This window comes from Apostichopus japonicus, chromosome 7 (assembly GCF_037975245.1).
Source record: "Apostichopus japonicus isolate 1M-3 chromosome 7, ASM3797524v1, whole genome shotgun sequence".
NCBI lineage: Eukaryota > Metazoa > Echinodermata > Holothuroidea > Aspidochirotida > Stichopodidae > Apostichopus > Apostichopus japonicus.
In genome coordinates this window covers 22,051,412-22,074,875 of record NC_092567.1, presented here as the reverse complement: position 1 = coordinate 22,074,875, position 23,464 = coordinate 22,051,412, and the positions used below count along the sequence as shown (strand labels likewise).

Below are 23,464 nucleotides of genomic sequence, written 5' to 3'. Positions count from 1 at the left end.
AAGCCGAGCCAGTATTCGCCACTTATAGAACCAAAGCCATTAACGTAGTCACTCCAGGATCGATAGAAATCCACAGAGCCATCGAAACGTTTCTGACGGTAACAAAAAAAAGAGGATAAAACGGAGAAGTCTTTAACAACAACAACAACAAAAATCTGTTTTTGTATTTTCCATAATTATATATTAAGGTTGGTTGGTATTTAGTTTTAGGGACATTACGACGTTTCAATATACTGGGTATCCCACCCACCCCCCTCCCACCCCCTACTTCAATTAACGGTGCACGTTGGATAAGCTTATATGATACACATGTCAGGCTTTACATGGAAATTGTGATTCATGCACAATTCATTCTAACCAATGCATCTTCATAATATTGAAGTGTCACGCAGACTTGTCCATCCATCATATTAACCCGTCCCCGTACCTACCCCCATCCCTCGCCCCCCCCCCCACCCACCCAACGTTACCTTCGTGCTTCTCGCAACATGAACTGAAAACTTGGTTACATTATACGGTATTGTGTTAAAACGGATGAGTCTACATTATACGATTATCCATACCTGAAATATCGTCCATCCACCGCCATCGGTCTCCATATCGCAGTAGACATCGAATTCACCATTCCCGTCAGGATCCACCTGTAGGACACCGCTGGTAGTGTGTCCCGCATCGTGGTATGCTTTACAAGTGGAAGCGATACCGTTGTAATGGGTTGCTGTATACAAAATAAAAATTAGAGCTAGATATTTAATTTCATAAACTGATGTAGAAATTTACAAGATAGTGGAAGACACATAGTCAAATATACTTACCACCGTTAACACTTTACCACCCTCCACCCCCCCCCCTCCACCCGGCCACGCACGGTCCGCTCGGGGACCTCCCCTACCCTACACCCACCGAATTACGATCGGAATTATGTTTAGACTCTGAAGGACATTTCTAAAACAATAGAAATAGGCCACATTAAAGTAAAATAAATTAAGCAACCTATGGAATAATACATACAACGACCAGCCTACGGTCTATACTGCGAAATGTAAACAAGACGGAGGGTACTAAGGGTGTGGTGGACACAGGAGGAACATGGCCCCCCATAGATTAGGAGAACCTTTTGTTATTTGTAAATGAAGCGCCTGTTTACATATATGTTAATGTCAAAAGTGAAATCTGTTGAGAACTGTTGAGAAAAATGTAACTAAAGAAGTCTTCGATCGTTAAAACAAAGACAATTAAAAATAAATTAAACCAAAAATGTGCCAAACGTGCCAAATTATTGACGAGTGTTGTACTTACACAGCGTACATTGTTCACCAGTGAAATCTTCGTGGCAGTCGCATCGATGCCACGGTGGGTGACAATATTCTGTACAGGTCGCTGAATTATAACATGCGTCCTCGTCTGCGCATGCGTGCGTTTGAGAATCCTTGACGTAATTGAATTATGAAAGAAACAATAGGATTATTGAAAATGAAAAGGTTTTCACTTTCACAATATCGCTGGTGTTATCAGCAGTTTATTATGGTTTGTTTACTAAAGGAAGTATTTCGTGCATATACTGACGTAAATCTTATGCATGTGAATGCATCATCCCGTGATTAGGATGACCCCCCCCCCGACCCACCCACCCACCCACCCTCTTCGCCCTTCCCTCCTCCCTCTTTCCGAATATAACATCCAGCTGCTTGATAATGATCTAAACTATTAAATACTGTACCGTATGAAACATTAGAACAGTGTTTCAATTACTAATTTCCAGACAGCCTTGTGCATGCCAATTCATATGTGCACTTTATAACATTGCCCTATGTATGGTAACCACCTCCCTCTCCTCCTCCCAACCCCCCCCCCCCCGCCACCTCTTATCCATGCACAAACCCAGCCTTTCATAGGTAGCCTTTACGTTTTAACCCTTTACGAGTTCTCTGTCTTCTTCTTTACTTATAGTGTTTTGTCACTTTTTAGATTTTGTCACTTCAGTAAACAGCATATTGCGCAATGATAGCCTCTTCCCCCACTGAGGCTAAACAGATGGCGCTATTCTTAATTACTTTAATAGAATTAAGCTTCCTAAACACTGAAAATTCCTTGAAGCTATATTTACTTCGGAAGTCGCCAAACTTCATAGAACTTGTTTGCATCTATAAGTCCATTTTCAATCATAACAAACTTTATAGACTAATGTCCCTTCAGCCGGAAAACAAGGCTCCCGGTGACGTAACCCAACATAACCCAATGTCCGGGACCCAATATGACTCCCCCCCCAACCCTATATTGATGAAGCTCGGTCCTTCTCACAAGTTCCCTTACTTACCATCCAGTGGGTTGAACCAGAAGCATAGTAATCAAAATCTGTATCGGCAACAAAATCTCCCGGACTACCCGATTTAGTGTCTCCGTTCAAATGGCATTCTTCCAGAGATTCTGAGAAATTGATCGACTCACAAGTCGTTCCATGTTTCACACAGAGAGACAAGCATCCTAGAATGGAACGTACTCCGGTCAAGTTCCTGATCAGATGGTTTTCAAGTCTATGGTCTTTATCGGTTGATGGGTTTCTTTCCAGGTATCTCCAAGAGCCAGTACATTGTGATGATATGCAATGGATTTGCATAATCATGAATAATGTGACCACTGCCGATATCAACCGGACTTTTGTCATCTTGTCCAATTTATCGGTATAGTCTCTTGGCTAATATATCGGTATAGTCTATTGTCAAATATATAGGTATAGTCTCTTGTCCAATTTATCGGTATAGTCTATTGTCCAATTTATCGGTATAGTCTCTTGTCCAATATATAGGTGTCTCTTGTCCAAAATATCGGTGTAGTCTTTTGTCCAATATATCGGTATATTTTCTAGGATAAACAAAAGCCCGATACGGTTCCTCCAACGATCAGATGAAGTTCAATACATAAGGAAGAAATTATGGTCCATCTCCTTCAAGTCAGAAAATCACTTTTTTCCCCTTTTCAAATTGTGATCAATTTCGATGGTCTTAAGCCAGCTTCTACCGGTACTTTCCAATCAGCCGGACGTAGCACTCCACAACATTATAATATACTTATGGACATTGTACTGAGTATATATAGGGATACGTGCATGTGTTGTAGTGGACGAGTGTGACCAGACGAGTGTGTGTGAATAAGAGAGTCTTTTCAAGAACTTCATTGATTTTTATAGTCCGAATTCCCCGCGAGGGTAAATGGGTTCTTTATGTAAAAGCTTGTTGAAGTACATGTTGGCCTGCCCACTTGCCCAACGAATGGTGCACTTAGATAACCCCGTATTCTTAAAAAGATCTTCAAATGGACCTTTTAACATATTAAATTATTTTGTTTGGGTCTTGTCGACTCTTACATTTCCTTTAAAAAGATATAAGAATATGAGAATGATTCGAAGTTTTGATTTTGTTTTTGTCTTTCAAAAGAGAGAGAGAGAGGGGTGGAGAGAGGAGTTGTCATGGAAAGATCAATCGATCTGTCCATTACAAATAAAACTCTTGAATAAATCATTATCGATATTCTCCAAAGTGGAAGTTTAAGAGATCAAAACACCTGTGAGTCGTTTGACCGTTTTTACAAAAGCCTGTGAAAGGCATGCATACAATACAAATTTAGTATTACAATACTTGTAATACGTATGTAGAACATGCATGACTCGTGCGTCGAGTACAAGAAGAATTCCCCTTGTTATGAGCACGAATACTATAGTACAAACCTCTCTGTACTTAATCTTGCACTAACATCAGTACAACATATCCAAACATGCCCCTCCCTATGTGACTGTGGGAATTGTAGCACAGATACAAGTTACTATGCATGAACATGAGTACGAGATTTGTATATACGATAAGATGTTCTCTTGTGCACATTGTTCGAAGGCGTGATATTTCCAACATAGCTTTGACGAATTGAAGTTCTTGAAAACTAATGTTCTTTGAAGGTACAAAAGTTCGCACCATTTCGCATTTGAGAATCCTTTCTTATATGCATGATCCCCAAAGGGGAGAGTGACACCCCTCACCTAAGACCCCTCCTCCAGCCCCGACACCTCCTCCTTGTAGACACCGTACGCATCTCTTAGGCCAGTTTCAACGATATTATCTTATTATCATCATCAACTACGAAGCAACCGAAAAATCTTTGAAGACTGCATAATGTGTTATCTCGTCAAAACGTCAATTTTCTGAATTTTGTCATCTTGTCGAGATGGTAGTAAGTGTGCAACTCGTCAATTTGCAGAAAATTGATGCATTGACGAGATCCGTTATCTCGTCAATGCATCAATTTTCTGAATTTTGTCACGTTTCCATCTCGTCAACTCGTCAATTTGCAGATAATTGTCGTTTTGTCAAGTTGGTAACTCGTCAATGCAATGTCCCTTCTACGCTTCCGTAGTTAAGGACTGAAGGTGAAAATAATCAAACATATATATATATATATATGATTAGGGGAGTTACACCTCCAGTCTCCCCGACGGAAACCCATCAAAGCTGCTCAACTTTGCATTTAGTGAACCTAATGTTATAAATTAACACTGATGTTGACTTTGGGCCTTCCATGCTTTATGTTGCTAAATTTCTCGGCTTTCGTTCGTCTTCATGAAAATAGTCATCTCTAATTATTTGCTTCATTATAGTGGCTTGATGTTTTGTTAATATAATCAATATTAAAATTTGCTCAGAAAACAATTAATTTGACGAGATTTCGAGCGATTTGTTAATTCTACGGTGGCCAATACAAACCATTGTTATTTTCTACTGAAATATTATTGTACGTTTTGCGTTTATTACACTTTAGTACAGATTACCGAAATATTCAAACCTGACTACCGCGAAAACACTGCCGACCGGGAAAAAGATAAACGAACATGTACCAAGTGGGTTAGGTTCGGACGAACACCCCCGCGAACACCCCCCACCACCCCCGCCGCACCCCTTCCCCACCCAAGACAAAGATAAAAGTAAGAGATAAATCCCAATAATTTATCCATGTTTAAATGTCTAGTTTGATCGCCAAGATCACATTAAATTTACTTTCGGTTAAACTCTCCCATTCTTCGTTCTTCAGCCGACTGCATGCATGGGTTCATCACATATTCCATCATCACACCGACTATTGCTGACATTGAAGCTTAAACTGTTACAATAAAGTTACAGTAGGATGATAATCTAAATGATAAACATGGGTTCAAATATAAAATGAATTTAGAAGTATATGAATGTATCATTCAAGTTATTTGTTGTAGATGTTATGAGCAAAGAAGTTAAACAAACTCAATTAGCTATTTACGCATTTAGTCGAAGGCCTGGTTATGCCATCAAACGGAAATGTCAAAGGGTTCCTTTCACGGAAGAATCATGCCAAAGCATTTCAGGCTTATTCTTAGTTTTTTTAATATCTCATGACGGAATATAACAGAGCCCGTTACTTCTCCGTCAACTTAACAAAAAGGAATATTGTTACATGATAAAATAGTATATAATGTGAACGGCTAATTATGTGGTTACATTTGCTTTGTGAATCAGAACCTTGAAAATGTACCGATGGGTTAATAAATATGATAGTCATCATAGAAAATAGGACGGTTATTTTTAGTGAACTCGAGTCCCTGAAATTATCCATCGGTCTCTAAAAGGCCAGTCGATCTGGCAATAAATTCGACCCGCTCTCCCTCAAAAAAACAATGTTTATAGTTATGCATGCCTCGAGTGATATAGCTTTCGTTTTAATAGCACGGGATTTAAACAGAATACAACTCCTTCCTTTTATAATCGTCCGGAAAAAAAACTTTTTAAGAAAAGTCACCGTCACAGGAAAGAACCTAGGCACGAAAACCAAACTACCGAACGACTGATCCGCTCTCAATCCCAGTCCCCTTGCATCAAGACTGTGACTGTGTGATCATCGTCGGGTGTGTATCACCATTCCACTAGAAAGGGAACATACTGCTACACATCATCTTAACCAAAATGGCCGAGAAGCGATCCGAAAATGCATTCGAAACATTTTTTCACGTAACTTCAGATTATATTATTATACAAACATTGCCTATAGACATATCTGAAGCATAGCCTAGACTCGTTGTGAAAATGCATTCTTTGGCAAGATCAGAAAGTGTGGCGCTGTAACAGTTTTGGGTAAATGCTAAGGAATTGGAAAGTATCGGGGTTAAACGTCATCTTAGATTGCGCAAGTTTTCTTCGCAAAATCGCGCCTTGTAAACACATCTTCCCGTACGTAGCTCAATGTGAAGCTTGCAGTAGGCAAGGCTTATGTAACTTTACTACGTACAATGTATAGGCTTTTTACCGAGTGTCCAATCGTATACTTTTGATACGGAATACAGACCTGTAAGCCACTCGTTAACCGTTAGATTACATTATTATACAGACTTAGCCTAGACCTAACTTAGGGCTAGCTTAGATTCGTTGAATAAATGTCAAAGTAAGCTTACGATTTGTATGTTAGCTGCAGAAATAGAAAACAAAGAATTAGCCTAGTCTAACCATGTACCAGTGGAACATATATATAGGCCCCTAGACCTAAGTTAATCAAACTTTGCAGGCAGGATATCAACACCAAGTGTCACATATGTCATATAGGACATACTACTAGTTCTACAAATATATTGGTGATGAGTCTTGTAATTTACACTAAGCAGGAGGCACTGATAATTAGATAGGAACTGTAATCATGAATTAAAATGAAAATGTCATTGCTATTTTGGCCCCATACCCTCCAGCATCCCTCAAAACATAATAATAATTTGAACGTCTTTTTTTGTTGATATTTTGGTTTAACAGAGGGATCAATGAAAAGGTTTACTGAATCCCCAAAATGGAACCAGACCAAAGCAGCAAGGAAGATATTGCCCCTTTAAGAGAACGACTTCTTCGTGACTTTGGTACGAACAAAGTTCTTTGCAGACCAGATACAGCTAGTGGTTTGATGCCTAACACTGGTGAAGATGACACGGCTGTCACAACAGACAATGTAAACCCCTCTGATAAAATACGGAGTGGGGACAAGTTTGAGTTCGGTGGAAGATTTTCTAAGGTGAAAGAAAATGCCCAGCAATCCTGGAGTAGAAAGGGAAAACTTGTGATGTCCAAAAATGGGTTGGTTAAGTCAAAAGTGAAAGGGATAGGGAGAAGAGGTATTATGGACATCCCTCAAGGGAGAAGAGGTACCGATTCTTCGGGTACGAGTAGTTCAGGACAGGACAAAGATGATGATGCAGATGATGCCTCATCGACCCATCAAAGGAAACGTGATGCATCCAAGTCTCCTGTTTTTGGAAAAGTTAGATCTCCGGACCTTGCCATGAACAGAAAGAGGACAAGAGGTCTACCCAGAAGCTTCGACTGGGAGGATAATATACCAGATATTCTCGGAGAAGACAAGACGCGAACAGGCTGTGACAAACGTAAGTCCCATGATCATAAAGACGGTGCCCAGCATTACAGAAGAAGGAATGGGCTCTGTATTTCGTCGAATCGACATCAGAGCAAAGAAGGAAAAGGACACGACCTCAACATTTCTGATCATAAATTTCGGGATCGTGAACAACAGGCTGCCGGTGTATTTCACTCAGAGCTTGGCTTGGGGTCCATCAGATATGATCCTAGGTTCTATCCAAATCTCGAGGAAGAGGGAAGGAAACACGGTCACCGTCATTCCGATTCCCGTCATTTCACGGAGATGGAGAAACGAAGACAGCAGAGGAAATACGAACCCAAAGATACGGAAAGAGAAAATATGACTTCTAGTAGAGAGCAACTCGATCCAAAGTCAACGTTAAGGTACAACAAGTTTTTGGCAAAGAAACACAAGCTGGAACAGAAGAAAGCAGATGGCGACTCATCGAAAATGTCGTCGGGAAGTGCAGGTGTGATTCTAAACCAGGATCTGCAGCCGAAAAGATTTTACAGCGAAAGGAAAAGTAACCTAAAGCTGAATTCACATCATCTAAGAGACAAGCCTTCTGCATCTTCACTGAAAGAGAACCGTAATGACGGACAAAACGATCTCGTAACTTCCTCTTCGAAACTGGACGGCGGAGAAGTGGACACTGCCTCGGATCTAAGAGATAGAAGACAAACAGAGCAGAGAAACCAGAAGCCGACCTCAGACAGCACACAGCATTCTATAGAAAGTATATCACATATTGCGGCCACTGATTCACCGTTGGATCACGATAGTGACAGGACTCCATTAGATCTTTCATTGACTATAAATTCTCAGGGAAGTAGAAGGACATCGAAGAGAAGAAAAGTTCACCCTGTGGCGCCAGAGGCGGTGATATCAGATGACGAGGATGATAGAGAAGTCATCTTGGACGGCATGACCTTCGTAGACACCCCCCCTGGGAGGCACAGAGGGGGCGAATGTGGACCTTGCAGTGTCACGGAGATTATCGACAATGAGGAGGAAGATGATGATGATGCAGTAATTCTTTTAGGAGATGGAGATTCCACCAGAACTCCTAGGAGAGTAAACAGGACCTGTGATAACATGGCCATTCAAGGTAAGCAGATGAGAAGAATGTACATGACTGATATGAATGGGAAATGGTTATGTAATGGCGAAAGATTTCCTACAGTTCATTTTCTTCTTGCTGTTAGTCAGTGGGAGGGGGTATGGGGGGGGGGAACAGGATGGGATAAATGGGTAAGAGGAGGAGGCGAGGAGAGAAAGGGTTGGTGAAGCAATCTGTGTTGTTTTGGAACAGGGCAGCATTGAAGTTAAAATCAAGTTGTGACAGCTTCCATTAAGGATAGTACAGGGCTGTGACTTTGTCTTTAGAACAGTTTCATAGTTTCTCTCTCAGTTTGAAAGTTAAATTGTAAAACAGTGACTGCTAATATAAAAGAAAAACAGACCTGTGTAACATTATTCTTCTTTCCTTTCCTTAAAAAGGTTTGGACATCACTCCGCAGACCGCTGCGGCCATCCAGCAGCTGGAGGCAGACGAGGACATGGCCCGTCGGCTACAGTTAGAGTTCGACAGAGAAGAAGCCACATTAGCAACACCGCAGGTACTACTGTCAGAGTATTCAAGACTATAGGGGAGGGGAGGGGGGCGGATCTCTCTCTGTAAATAGTGTTCCCTGGTTCAGATATCTCTTCTGTTTAATCAGGGGCCTCTTTATGTGCGACCAGGGGCCTTTCGGCATTTTCAATGCTGTCATTGACACGCCCTCTTTGATAGAGCTATGGTGCAAGAACAGTTTAGTTTTGCTTTTAAGTAATGCTTTGAAAGATAAAATACAAATAAAGAGTGGTTGATTGGCAAAACTACAAAACTGCTCCTAAAACATTTTTTTTTCAAGGATTAAGGTGACGACTGTACAGGTACTTTGTGAGAACACTTCAGCAACATGTCCCCCCCCCGGCCCCCCCTTCAGCCCCATCTTACACTCACCAATAATTATTGGTTCAGTTAATGCTCAACTGGTGTGCTGTTTACTTTCACAGCACCCTCAGTTTAACAGTCAGGATTTCGGCAGTCACCACCCTCAGCATCTCATCGGTAGCATGGTCCAATCTCTCGTGACTGAATTTGCTCCCGAATCCAATCCTGCACCAATTTCTTTCAGTTTTACCTCTCAGCAGATGATGCCTTGGCTGGACCTGCCACAAGAGGTGAGTAGGGTATTAAGCAAAGCATTTACTTCCCATCACATTGATAAACCCACTTTACCCTCCCCCCCCCCCCCCGTTCTACCTGCTCACCCCCTCACACCACCAGAATCTTGGCCAAGACCTCAGAAATTAACAGTAAAAATAATAATTGGAAACTGTGCCGTGAAATCTGTTGTACATGTCATCAGCTGTATTCTTTTACACGAGACAGAAAAGCCCCGTTGCCATTCCATCGAAACCCACTCGTCCTTTCATCTCTTCAAATGTTGCCATTCGTAATAGAATGCTACCTATCGTCTAGACATCTTCGTTTTTTCTTTCGGTTTTTGTCCCAGCCGAGGACGAGAAGAAGAGGACCACCGCAGAGAGGCAATAGGAGGGGTCGTAGACTTGCAAACCTTCCTCGGCTTCCAAACCTTCCTCCTTATGTCGAACCTGACCAAGATGATTATGAGGTAAGAACACCAAAGGATGGTCTAGACTTGTCGCAAGTCTTCCCTCTGACACAATCAAGGTATAAATTTTAGTGTAAACAATTTTGCATTATAACATTTTGGCAAAAAAAATTTAAAAATTAAATTTAAAAATTTAAAATTTAAAAATAAATAAATAAAAAAAAAAAAAACATTTTGGCAGGCTATGAACTTATTGTCTCTTATAAAAAAATAAACTTAAAACAAAACTATTGTCCTTGTTTACTACTGTAACAATGATGACATCGTTGTTTAAAATCGTCAACAGAGGCTTCTGGATCTCGCAGAGCACCTGGGACCGGCAGTCCCTCAGGGTCTAGCCGTGGAGGTCCTCAGCAGGTTACCCACCTTCAGATTCCAAGAGTCCGACAGCGGCCACCAGTTGAAGGAGGAGGATAAAAGTTGTACCATCTGCATGGGTGATTACGAAACCAACGAAGAACTCAGGAGATTGCCGTGCTTTCACGCTTACCATACCAAATGCATCGATAAATGGTTTGAGGTAAGGCAAACTCCCCAGGGGAAGCAGTTTCTTAGGTACCACAGAAGGCTATGCAAAAAAATGGGCATAATTGTTACAAATAGTCAAATTTTAGCATTTAATGTGGTGGGATGCAAGGGGGAGGATGGGAGGGGGGGTGGGTTGCTGATAAGTATTTCAATTTTGATGGTAAAGATAATTCAACAAACTGAAATGAAATTGATGCGCAAAACATTGAAACCTCAAAAATTACATGCCTCTCAATTGCTCTCCCCATCTCACTCTGCCTCTCTTGTTTTGTAAGGTTTTTCGATGTTTACTTAAATCGAAGTGATTTTTTTTTTACAAAACTGACTGGGCGAGATCAAACCATTTACTATATAAAATCTAACTATGTAAGCTTTGTTCTCTCTGGCACCTCTACCACACCATTGTTATCTACATATATCATCCTTTTCAAGTAGTGTTTCATGTACAGTACTAATTAATTAATTAATACATTCCTGATGTACAACAGAAACGATATTTGACCCCAAGGTATTAAATTGTGTGTTCTTTTATGTGTTTAGTTTTATTTATTGGTGCCATTGGTCGGCCGTAAATTCATCCATTTACTTTTTTATTTGTTTTTTTTTCTTTCTTTTTTTGGGGGGGGCGGATGGGTAGGGGGGATGAGATTTTATCAGAGGATAAGTGGAACTAGGGTTACAGTTTATCATTATACTAGTGCAATACAACTCTTTGCAAAATGTCTCTCCTTGTTTCATCCTCTTTCAGCAAAATTCTGCCTGCCCGATCTGCAGAGTAAGGGTCCAGCTGGATTAACATGGCCCATCTGCTGGACATCACTGGTCCATTCATGTTTCCCCTGTGGCCCTCCCTGTTCATTATCCTCTTGAGAGTCGAGGTGACGAGTTGAAAGCGAGGAAGCGAAAACCAGAATTTACAACATGTTAAGGCAATAGTGACTGTTGTTATCGTTCAGTGGTGATTGACTAGAATCAAGGCCATACCAACCCTCAAATGTTGTGAAAGGAGTTAACTCAAGAAGCATGCCATATACATGACTCCCATATGTTGGATGTACCAGTCCAAAAACCTATTGTATTGTATAATTAGCCGTCAAGAAATGGTCAACATTCGAAATTGTGTTATTTCCAAGATTCACTTTATTGAAGAAAATTCACAGCTAAGCCATATAAAGCCACCTGTGGTCTCATTCCCCCATCCCCACCCTAACCCCCTCCCCCACCCCCTCGATTTAAGTTACCTTGTTTATTCCTATCTCTCGTTTTTCTTTTATTTGAAGTAACGGTTATCAACAAATGACTAATTATTCTTTTTCTTTTATGTTCAAAAGCAGCCTGGTATGCAAAGACGAATTAAAATTGATATTGGTATTTGGATTGGTTTGCTGTTTGTTTCTCTTCATGACTAGAAATAAAACTTATTAAATGGTAACAGGTTCCTTCAGAGTTATATTGAAATACTGCCCCCCCAAACAAAAAATATGAGTATTCACATACTGCCCTCTATTACTGTTTGATTACCTATTGAAATAATCTTCTGTTTTGTTCAGCCAGTTGGGACTATTTCCTAATGCTATAACCACTCTATGCTGTCCTCCCATATTATTCTTCAAAGCATAATTACTAACAGTACAAACAGTTCCTAAGCTTTACCTAATAGAAACATGATATTCATACTGCTCATACTGACAATCTGAGTGCTTTTGAAGCAGGGATATGAAAGAACAGTATAGAAAAAATTTGTCCAAACTTGGTGGTTTTGTTGTTCCAGAAGATTTTGCTCTTTTGTAATAACGAAACCCGAGTCAGTTTGAAGGTTTGTACAGACACACTAGAAATGCACGGCCACTGGAAACACAGTTTGCCGGGTGAAATGCTACTACATTAGTTAGTTTTATGTCATACCTTCATGCTATCTGAAAGGAGTTAAAGATTAACCCATGTGTGTTGAGAAACAGGGATGGTAATAATAATGTGAAACCGCTCAACGTTGTGTTAATAACTTTTGATAGTTACTATAAACCACTTGCAGGTGCGAAATCTTTTTTTTTTTTAGGCAATAACAGGAAGTAGAAAATGTGATACTTTGGGGGTTTTTTCACTTCACACTGGTCATCTGTATAAGGAGCCTTACCACCCTTAACATTACTGGACCTATAAAACAGTGCAAAGCACTATCTATCTACTCTTCACTATGATATTGCAAATTGGGGGCAAGGAGTGGTTGAGGGGGGGGGGGTAAGAGGTGAGGGAGGAGGTTGTCTCCTGGGGGCGAATGAAAAAGCTGAGCAAAGCTCCAAAGCTGAGCAAGTGTTAAATCTTTCTTAATTAGTTTGAGGAATGGATAGAGGTGTGATCTAATGCCACAAAACCACCAAAAGATTAAGATTGCTGAAAATTGGTTCCTGTTTCAAAAACATGGCTGGAAACCTGTTTTTCCTAGAAATAGTTGAGGGAAGTTCCTAGTATCATATGATAGCACTTTTTGTCAGTTCAAGGGAAGATGGCTAACGAGGGAACCGGTTAACGTTTAAATACAATGGTTAAGTTTGGAGATCTGTGAGCCTTGTTTCACATATGGGCAATCTCAATAGAATTTCAGAATGGAAAATAAAACCAAAGAAAAAAATATTTGACTGGATACGGCATAATTTTGCAAGCAGAGATTGGGAATGGAATAACAAGTTTCAACCACAAACATTTTTTTGGTTTTGTAAAACAACCCCTTAACTGTCATTGTTGGAACAGTGTTAATTTAAGCAGTTTTTTGGTTTTCATTTCTTGGATATTACTTGAAAAAAAAGACTATAGGAGAGATAAAAAAATAAAAACAAGTACCTTGAAGAGATGGAATAATTTGATCGTAGGCTTTGAGTTTGAGATTTTGAAGAATTTTTGTTTTTGTTTTGTAACTTTTTGCACCTAAATTTGTTGTTGATAACTACAATAATTGTGCACCCCCTGGAAAGCTGGCTGACACCCCCAGGAGGTGAATAAACCAAAGATTAAGAAACACTATTGTGAAAAGGGAAGTCTAGTGTTGTCTTTTCATGAAATACATAGCAGTTCCCCTTTTTTTGGCATTATAAAAGCCAGGTAATTGGATATTTATTTTTCAAATGACATTTTACAGGGAAGTGTTAAGTTATAATGCCCTATCCCAAGAAAGCCATTCTCACTCACCCAAAGGATTGTATAAATACATTTCTAACCTAGACTCTATTTGAAATCAAGTTGAATGAAATCTTTATCCTGTGTTATAGCCTCTTGTAGACTGTAACACGACGGATGCAACATCCCTTGACAGGATCACAGATTGGAAAGTGGAAGTCTTTACTACAGTTCGACCTGTAGTCTCACTCTCCCTGTCACCGTCGAATAAATATGTGACTTGATTCAATTCCACACTCAAGTCAAAAGAAAGCATGGGCAGCCCGCATATATTCGTTTGAGCCCATGTCTGATATTACTACTATGACCAGGATTCGATCCCCAGATGGAGTTCAATTTTCCTATAGTCATTACTAGGCTTCCACATTTAGCCCTAGACTGCCTGACCTAGGTTCGATCCCTAGCTTGTGTTTAAGTTTCCTATAGTCAATACTAGGCTTCCATTTTTAACCCTAGACATATCTCAGTCCTGTCCTAGATTCGATCCCCAGATGGAGTTCAAGTTTCCTATAGTCAGTACTAGGCTTTCATTTTTAGCCATAGACTGATATATCAGTCCTGACCTAGATTCGATCCCCAGATGGAGTTCAATTTTCCTATAGTCATTACTCAGGCTAGGCTTCCACTTTTAGCCTTAAACTGCCTGACCTAGGTTCGATCCCTAGCTTGTGTTTAAGTTTCCTATAGTCAATAGGCCTACTAGGCTTCCATTTTTAACCCTCGACTGAAATCTCAGTAATGACCTAGATTCGATCCCCAGACGGAGTTCAAGTTTCATATAGTCAATACTAGGCTTCCATTTTTAGCCCTAGACTGATATCTCAGTCCTGACCTAGATTCGATCCCTAGATTTTGTTCAAGTTTCCTATAGTCAATACCAGGCTTCCACTTTTAACCCTAGACATATCTCAGTCCTGTCCTAGATTCGATCCCCAGATGGAGTTCAAGTTTCCTATAGTCAATACTAGGCTTCCATTTTTAACCCTAGACTGCCTGACCTAGATTCGATCCTTAGCTTGTGTTTAAGTTTCCTATAGTCAATACTAGGCTTCCATTTTTAACCCTAGACTGATATCTCAGTCCTGACCTAGATTCGATCCCCAGATGGAGTTCAAGTTTCCTATAGTCAATATATGGCTTCCATTTTTAACCCTAGACTGATATCTCAGTCCTGACCTAGATTCGATCCCCAGCTGGAGTTCAAACTTTCTAAAGTCAGTAGCCTACTACAGTATCATTTTAGCCCGTGTTAGTGGATGATCCTAGAATACACATCAATGCGTTATAATGAAATCCGAGTCCCTATTGGCGGGGATTGAGTAGGAGGGATTAACCAGGGAGTTGTTAACAACTCCCTGGATGAACCATATATCCCAAATCACAGTTTCGTATACCATTGTCGAAACAGTGTGTCTAGTTTCTTTGTATTTGCCAGCAAAGAGGAACTTCCAGTACCCACTGGGTGTTTCTAGATCGTAGATCGTGACTTTCCTTGACGTCACTTCACTTCCGCTTTGTTGAACACTTCAAAACACTGAGTTGTCTAAGTTGGAGTAGTGTCAAACTCGACCATATTCGAAACTAAACTCCATACAATGCTCTTCCGTATCTGCAGAAGTGCCATGACGTTGCAAAAAGATATTTCCTTAATGCATCTGGAAATATTAATAAAATAATAATCTCGTCTTCGTTTCCCCCACTGTGGCGCGGATCCAGGGGCCGGGTTTCATCCTTCCATCTCTATACCTCACACAAAAACTCAGAAGTAGCTATAGGACAACCTTACGTTAAGACCTAATTATATTCAAGTCGTGTGCTTTAAATTGAGGCATTTTGGCGTCTAAAATTCCTTATTCCTGGGATAGGACCCCCGGGCCCTAACGTGGGCATTCATCTTCAACGACCCTAGAACTTGACCACCTGCTGTTTGGAATCCTGGATCCCGCCATTTTTATTTTAGAGAGTCAACTGATACCAATGATTACTCGCTAGTATAACCCAGGCCCGTAGCCAAGGTGATGGGAGAGAGAAGTGTCTCCTTCCGCCCCTTTGAGCAAGGTTTGTTCGGTTACTAAGGGGGTCTTTAGTCAAAATGGTGGAATAATTTCCCATCTTTTTGACTGGATTTGTGTGGTATAAGATGTTAGCGTGCCGTTATTAAATGTAGGTCATTTTGGAATATTGTCTTGACTTAATTTTCAGGGAGGTGGGGGAGGGGGAAGATGCCTCACCCACAACGCCAAACACTCTTCTTTATAAAAATCCCGGATCCGCCTGTTGCCCTTCCATAAAGGTTCATATCCCTACCTAAATCAGTCAAGGGAATTTAGAAATACAAGCGACGCATTTGGCACCAAGGACGACACTAGCACCTTTTTTTCGCGACCAAGAGAAAATCGCTGTACCTCCTCGGGACCTTTGACCCCTCCACCAGGGGCTCGCCGGTTTATGCCCGGTAGGCCAATCCGCCACACACACATACAACAATTATGGAAACCGCTGAATCTTTCTCTTTTCCTTTATATTTCAGATAGCTTTAACAATGCGGGGGGAAACTTCCCTTTTTCCAATAAGGAACTGAAATATAATAATATAATAAAATATTTGATGTTTAACCCTGCACTTTGTCATTACAGGGGTTTTGAAACTTCATTGATCATTGAATTGGTTTCGACTCCATTGCAAATTAGGTTGTATTTGCTTTCCGAGAAGCCAACAGTTTTAACATCACTGTTATAAATAAATTTCAGGAGACCCCATCACATCCGCTTTACAAAGAGGTGTATACTTTTTACTTATAGCCCAGAACAATCATAGCCACCCTCTACCTGTGTATTGTACATGCTGCCCCCTTCTCCCCCCCCCCCCCATCATTCTGCCACGAGCACCGCCAAAGTAAATCAGTGTGGTAGAATTATTCACTCTAGTTTCTTGTCTCTGTTAGGAATTCTATAAAAACAAAAAAAGATCAAATCAAATACTTACTAAAAATTGTTTCTTTTTGTTTGCACGTATATTGGAGGAAGTGTTTCGACCTGGTTACCTTTTCGACTTTGTATTTGTTACTTTTCGCTCTAATTTTTTTCCTTAAATTATTTATCACGTATATACGTAACTTTACTACAATCTTTAACAGTAAAAAATATATATGTATTGGTAACAGAAAATTCCTGTTTATTGGTCTTGTATACCGGGAAGTTGTTACATAGTTAGTTCAAGGGGCACAGTCCGCTCCGTATAGGGGGAGGGCGAAGCACTCAGACTGAGCTGGACTTTGTTTCCCCGTAGAAGGACATATAGACATATTATTTCCGTATACCAAATCTGCATTCCCCATTATCAAACCTCAAACCAAAGAGTGACTAGAATGTTCAGCTATACTCTACCTTGAAAGTATAGGTGATATCAGTTTTGACGATTTTTTTTCTAATTTTTTTCTCAATCGTGATCCCATTTTAGATGAACACGTGAAAATGATAATCCATGCAGGGAAATGCGACGAAACATACTCTCGGTATGACATGACATAACCCTGTCATGGTTACTTGTCCATCCCTCTCCTCCTCTTCCCCACCGTTCCGCACCCGACCCCCCCCCCTTACCCCCTTTATTTCGCATCGGTCCTTTTTCATTTAATCTTAACGAGTACATTACTGTTCAACTTTGATCAATGATTCATGGTTCTATTCAGCTTGTAGATTCTTCCCCTATTCCTTCTTATCAAACTTTGTTGAATCAAGGGGTTTACATTTTAAACTGAAAGAGAATCGATCACGTGTTCAATACTATATTTGATCACTGCGAGTTTGTTTAAATATTTCACCTTTCTTGTATAGTCAGGATCTAACGCTATTCTTGTTGTTATACATCGGTTCCGGTAAGAATTGAAGAATACAGGGCAGGGCGTCAAATGATGAAAAGGAAAACGTACGCAGTGATCGGTAAGGAAACGAATAGCGAATTGTGTCTATACAATATAAGGTCTAATGGCAAACGACTTCATATATAATAACATCGATAAAGGAAAAATGTGTATATAAGCAGAAAACCCACTTTCCTAATGACATTGCAGTTGTTTTCTCTATATGTACTATTCTTCTATAAAGTGTGACGTCATTATATGGCGTGTACTATTTACTTAGTCACGGATATATATATACATATATACGTTAAACCATTTTGTCTATGCATTTTCGTGGAATTGATTACCAAAAAATCGTCACTCAAAGCAATTTTGCTAAAATAGGTCGATTCTAACAAAAAACAATTCTTCAAGCTGATATGCTTTCATACACATATAGACTTAAAGAGGTACAGTAGCTGTTACCTCCGTAGGGTGCACTTGCAACCGAAAAGAGTATTGGCGGCGGTCCAAGAACCGAAGCCCCGGAAGCTACAGTTTTTCAGACAATCGTTCATTTTGGTAGCAATTTGATACACAAAAACTATATGACAGAAAACAGACATTTTATTGGAAATTTTCAGTATTCCCACTTTCCTTTCTCATCGTTTCGTCAAAGCAAGTTGTTGAAATTTAAGGAAGGGGGAAGGGGGAGGGGGCGTGGATGCTGCCATTACCAAAGTTCATACGCTCCTGACATAAACGGGGAAACAACCTTAGAAACGAAAATATATATTAAATATATTAATTTAATGAGCAAGTTGGATTTGCCCCTGAAAGTCCAGACCTTATAAGACCACCCACCCATACGTGTTTCATCTATATATATCCATCGGGAAAGACAATAATTTTTGAGGCGGAAGAGTGCATTTTGGGGATTCTTTGCATCACAGCGATTGCAGACACAGTAGGTTCGTAGAATCTGTCTACGTGACTACCCAGCCGACCCTCCCTCCCCCCCCCTCCATACACAACCCAACCCCTATATCTGCCACCTGCAACAAAACTCAATATAGGTACGATGTGTGCTGTACTAGAGAAACCTGAATGGCTTACCAAAAGCATCACAACAGACAGTAAATACAGACACGCGTAAGTTCCATCACAGATCACAGATGGTATACGAAATTACTTTGTGAGATAAGTGAGGTTTTTTTAAACCAGAAATTACTTCTTTTTTCAAGCCATAGCTAAACACGCAAGCTTCTGTAAGCGTTTGACGAGTTCAGATTAACAATGCGTAATAACAAGAGTAATTCCCCTTTTGTATAAATTAATATCATTCATATATGCACTGCTGGGAGTGTGAAAATTACTTCTTCTTTTGTAAATTTAAATTGCCCGAATGATGTAACCATGCAACTTTCTTAGTATAGGCATACATATATATATATATTTTAAATCAATTTTACGAGACTATTTTTGTCTCACTAAATTCTTAGCCATGACAATAATGTACGTAGTCACTATATAGTCTAGTAAAGTTTTAATTTCTAAACACAGAAATATGGAGAAGTCGATATTCGCGACATGTTCTTTTCACTTGCATTTATAGCAATGTTAAACAAGACCCTATAGGCGACAAAAGGCCCTGAATCGAATTCAGTTGTTACTAGTAGAAAGTAAACGGTCATCTGAGAAAGAAAAAGTGAACATCTGAGAGAGTGATTTACTTCGATCGATTGCCAATTATTTTCGTTATAGGAAGCTTTTTCTTTGCGTAATAAGTTTGATGTAAATAAGAGTATTTGAATTTGCTCTCCACCTCTCTCTCCACCTATCTCTCAAAACAGTATTTCCCGCCCTCCTCCCGTCAGTTTCTGGGTTGCATCGAATGGAATTGGGGAGTTATCTCACACATATATCAGTACAAGGTACTGTTGTTTCTGCATGATTGGCACCTCCAAAAGAAGAAATGGCTATACAGGGATCGCTTTGCCCTCAATCATTATTGGTTGAGCACAACACGTGTTATCTCGAGATCCCCCGAGTCAATCCTATATTCTATAATGAAAAGAATATATATTTGCTCTTTTTGAGTAAAGAATTGTATGAACCACGGGAAATTCCCACGGCACGATGTTTGATAAGCAAAGAGCACGTATACTGATTCTCTGACAAACAGTAGACACTATAGTTGTAATGTAGTGCATGTATTGTTATATTGCCCCATTTGAGCACCTTTTTCGAGACAATGGGTAAACACAGGGGCGTAAGGTCACGGGTAATTTCCCCCCATCGCTGTGAATGAACTATTTACATTTTAATATGAAGTTTGATCAAACGATTTTTTTTTTTTAAAGTGATCAAAGGACTGAAATTAAGAAAACTTGATTTGCAAGTTGTCTGAATATTCTCCCGACTTCTGGTCACTTCGCCCAACAACCATTTCGCCCAACTGCCAATTCGCCCAACCAGCCTGGTCATTCGTCCAACCAGCATGGTCATTTCGCCCAACCAGCATGATCATTTCGCCCAACCTTTTTTTTTTACTAATATTCAGTCAGAATAATATTACTTTTTCTATTTCACTGGTTCAATTTGATATATTTTGGGTTCTGTTACTTCGTGGTAGGTAAATAAAGTGAGGTCCGCTCGATATCGATCGGAGTCTGTTGAGCAGTTATTTCGGGTATAATGGGAAGGATTTCACTACTTTAGGCGGTTACGAATACAATGGAAGTTATATTATTATACAAATAAAGGGGAATCCTCCCTATATCCAAATTTAAAATGCTAGAATCAAACCTATTGTCACATACGGTAGTATTATCTGCCTCTTAAGTTGCTCAAATTTTCAAATTTCTTCGTTTAGGGCCTGTAAGGCAAACTCCGGAAGTAAAGTTTCCTTCCGGGGGAACATTCCAGCCACCGGAAAGGAATTTGTTTTCTCTTTTCTTTCTTTTCCCCGGCAGGGTGGCATTACCAGGGATGGGGCAGCCTCCCAGTAAAATCAGCTACCCTTCCTCTCTTTATTTTATTTTATTTTGTACTAAACTATTCCATTCTGAAAATAACCTGCCTGCCTTATTTACCCTTACTGCATTTATTTTAAATACTAGTCTGTTTTTCTTCTTCTCAAAACCTTCACCTGCTAACCTGCACGAGCCGTGCTCGTTTAGAATTGTCCCCCCACCCCTACCCCTCCCGCCACGACAGACTGACATTTATTGGGCTGAACAGATGCAGTTGGTGGGGTACATGGCTTGTAATCCTAACGTGACCTTCTGTTGTAACTTTGTTTCAGTCCGTATTTCATTGACTGAGGTCGTAAAATTTTGATAATATAGGACAGTATCTTATACAAATAATAGTAATATTAATAAATAAAAAATAATGAAATAGCAACTACCGGAAGCGGCAAACAACGTAAGCATGAACAACAACAGGAATACAGAGAAGCTAAAACACACAATGGAAAGAAAAATCAATATAATTCCGAGTATGATGGGTTTTTTCCACTGCCAAAAAAGGGTGGAAAATGAAAAAAACCTGATTCTACATTAAAGTTCGGCGAAGTGGAAAGACGATCTTTGGACTGGAAACCTTGCAAATCCTTTTGGAAAAAAACCTTTTGACTGAAAGCGTGACTGTGAATGACTGCAGCTCCCTGCTGGAACCATAATAATTAGTAACACTCCGCGATGGTTCACTGTGAGCATAAGCCATTACCCACACACCACCCCAAACTCTACCCCCCCCCCCCCTCCACCACCACCACTTTAATCAGAATCCTGCCAAGCTAAAACTTGGGCCTACTCAGTGAAATGACCGTAAATTACGGTAAATTTGACAGTTTTGCCTCCCTTTTTTCTCTTTCTTTAGAAGGGGTGTAGGGTGGGGTGGGGAGGGTGTTATGTTCCCTATCCTCATCACTTAGATAATAAATCATGGTTATAATAACATGACTTAGACATTAACGGATACTGTTTTCAAAGACGCAACAACTCGTTTTGTATATAACATCAACAGTTACGTATAAATCGATTGTAGGACGATTACGAAAGGGGAACTTCCCTAAGTTTTGTTAATTGAATTGCGGTTTGTATTGACGTCACAATTGATAAACACGTTACCAATCGTTCTATAGACCAAAGAAACAGCTGATATGATATGAAGGGGGGAAAATTAGTCAAATATGTGAACAGTAGCTATAGGTTGTGTTAACCATTAGTTTAAAGATTTATCAAACCGTTGTTTAACTTGGTGACGATATGAAGAGGTCAATTTGCGTGATTGTGAGCATTATTAAATCTGCATGATCTTTAGATCAGATATTAGGTATTAGTATTAGTAAGTTATCACGTTTACACGAGAGGGCCCAGAATCGAATCCACCGAAATATCCGATGGATGGTATCATCATTCATCATGATATTAAATATGAAAGAAAATATGAAGAGAATTGTTTATTTAACACATGTTTCTATATGCTTCAAGGAATGATGTGTAAATTATATGAAGTTAAAACGGAACACCGTGACGATTTGGTTGAACAATTATAAGTTTGTAAAACAGGAGCTTGACAATACATATTTTGGCCTGCAATATTATGAGGAGAGGATGTGGTCATCAGCTTATAACCCCTTAAAGGAGCATTCTATAGAGGTTATAGATACTTTAAGAAAAGTTTTTTTTTTAAAGAAAGGTCACCCGGAACTAGAACCAAATGCGTTACCATATTTGAAAGTATATATGTGCTAAATCTAGCACACAATCTGTAAATACAAATATTCCAAATGGAATTTAAAGTTAGACACGATGCGACCGTTGAAGGACTGAATACGATTGACAATTTCAGTGCTTTTCTGTGCTCAAAATGGAGTATCTTTAGATACCTGGTTAGGCTAATCACCGCTGAGTAAGAACAATAAATTGTTTTACTGATTTAATGACTTCTCTATAACTGGTACTATTATATCTTGAAGTGTCAAAACGAACATACAGTAATTTTTTAACATTTTTTTAATACATAATTAATCCACTCGGACACTCACGTATAATAGTAGTAAGATAGAAAACAGAAGACACATATCCGGCAAATCCATAAGGACGTATACATTATGGGTAACGCCCTACCCCCCCCCCCCCCCTCACCCCCATCCCCGCTAAAATATACCTGTCTTGACTTTACATCCTGCTGGAAATGGTTAAAGGAAATAAAAGTATTTAAATAAAATTTAAATATTATACACTGACCTTCCATATGTGTTGTCATTTTTTATATGTGAATGTTTACAATGAATTCCCGCATATGCAGACAATGTGTTGTTATTTAGCATATACTCAGTAACCGCAATAAATACGGGACATCACTAACATATAACCGCATGGTAGTCTACCACGGCCTATATGTAAACAATGATATCACATGTTCGAAGATTCGCAGACGGCACAAAGTTCGTTCTTGCATTCAGCACAATGCAACCTTTTTACTTTATGACCGCGCCTAGGCCTTCTGTGGTTATGTACAAATCTTTTTGTGTACATAAGTTGAAGAGATATTCAAGTCAAGGTAAACCCTTTACTGTAGAATTTAAAACCGGAACAAATTTTAGCATCCTGTTGATAAAAGTTACGTTCACGCGACACAGTTTCCTTCCACACATATATATATACATATATATATTTACTTATATATTATATATATATATATATATATATATATATATATATATATATATATATATATATATATATATATATATATATATATATATATATATATATATATATATATACATATGCCCCAGAAT

General features: G+C 39.5%; 2 protein-coding genes across 2 annotated transcripts in view; one reads left to right on the top strand and one right to left on the bottom strand.

The window, feature by feature from the left end:
* The window catches only part of LOC139969749 (fibrinogen-like protein A), a 7,158-nt gene extending 4,009 nt beyond the window's left edge, over window positions 1-3,149 (bottom strand). The window contains exons 1-4 of the mRNA XM_071974966.1: window positions 2,318-3,149; window positions 1,300-1,429; window positions 564-718; window positions 1-92 (exon numbers count right to left, since the gene is read on the bottom strand). The exon at window positions 1-92 is cut by the window's left edge and continues 117 nt beyond it. Of these exons, the coding sequence (XP_071831067.1) occupies window positions 1-92; window positions 564-718; window positions 1,300-1,429; window positions 2,318-2,665 (725 nt within the window). The 5' untranslated portion in view covers window positions 2,666-3,149. The remainder of the gene's footprint in view (window positions 93-563; window positions 719-1,299; window positions 1,430-2,317) is intronic.
* A 3,051-nt stretch (window positions 3,150-6,200) lies between these two features.
* On the top strand, window positions 6,201-12,008 carry LOC139969748 (uncharacterized). The gene is made up of 7 exons (XM_071974965.1): window positions 6,201-6,359; window positions 6,813-8,536; window positions 8,929-9,047; window positions 9,487-9,654; window positions 9,990-10,109; window positions 10,396-10,629; window positions 11,386-12,008. Exons 2-7 carry the CDS (start codon window positions 6,847-6,849, stop codon window positions 11,431-11,433), a joined length of 2,379 nt encoding a protein of 792 aa, XP_071831066.1. The 5' UTR covers window positions 6,201-6,359; window positions 6,813-6,846; the 3' UTR covers window positions 11,434-12,008.
* The last annotated feature ends 11,456 nt before the right edge of the window (window positions 12,009-23,464 follow it).

What these genes read in the sequence shown, in the direction of transcription:
- LOC139969748 (XM_071974965.1), top strand. Translation starts at nt 6,847, where the DNA reads ATGGAACCAGACCAAAGCAGCAAGGAAGATATTGCCCCTTTAAGAGAA. An exon ending in TGATAACATGGCCATTCAAG is followed by an intron (nt 8,537 to 8,928) that starts GTAAGCAGATGA and finishes TTCCTTAAAAAG; the next exon opens with GTTTGGACATCACTCCGCAG. An exon ending in GCATCGATAAATGGTTTGAG is followed by an intron (nt 10,630 to 11,385) that starts GTAAGGCAAACT and finishes ATCCTCTTTCAG; the next exon opens with CAAAATTCTGCCTGCCCGAT.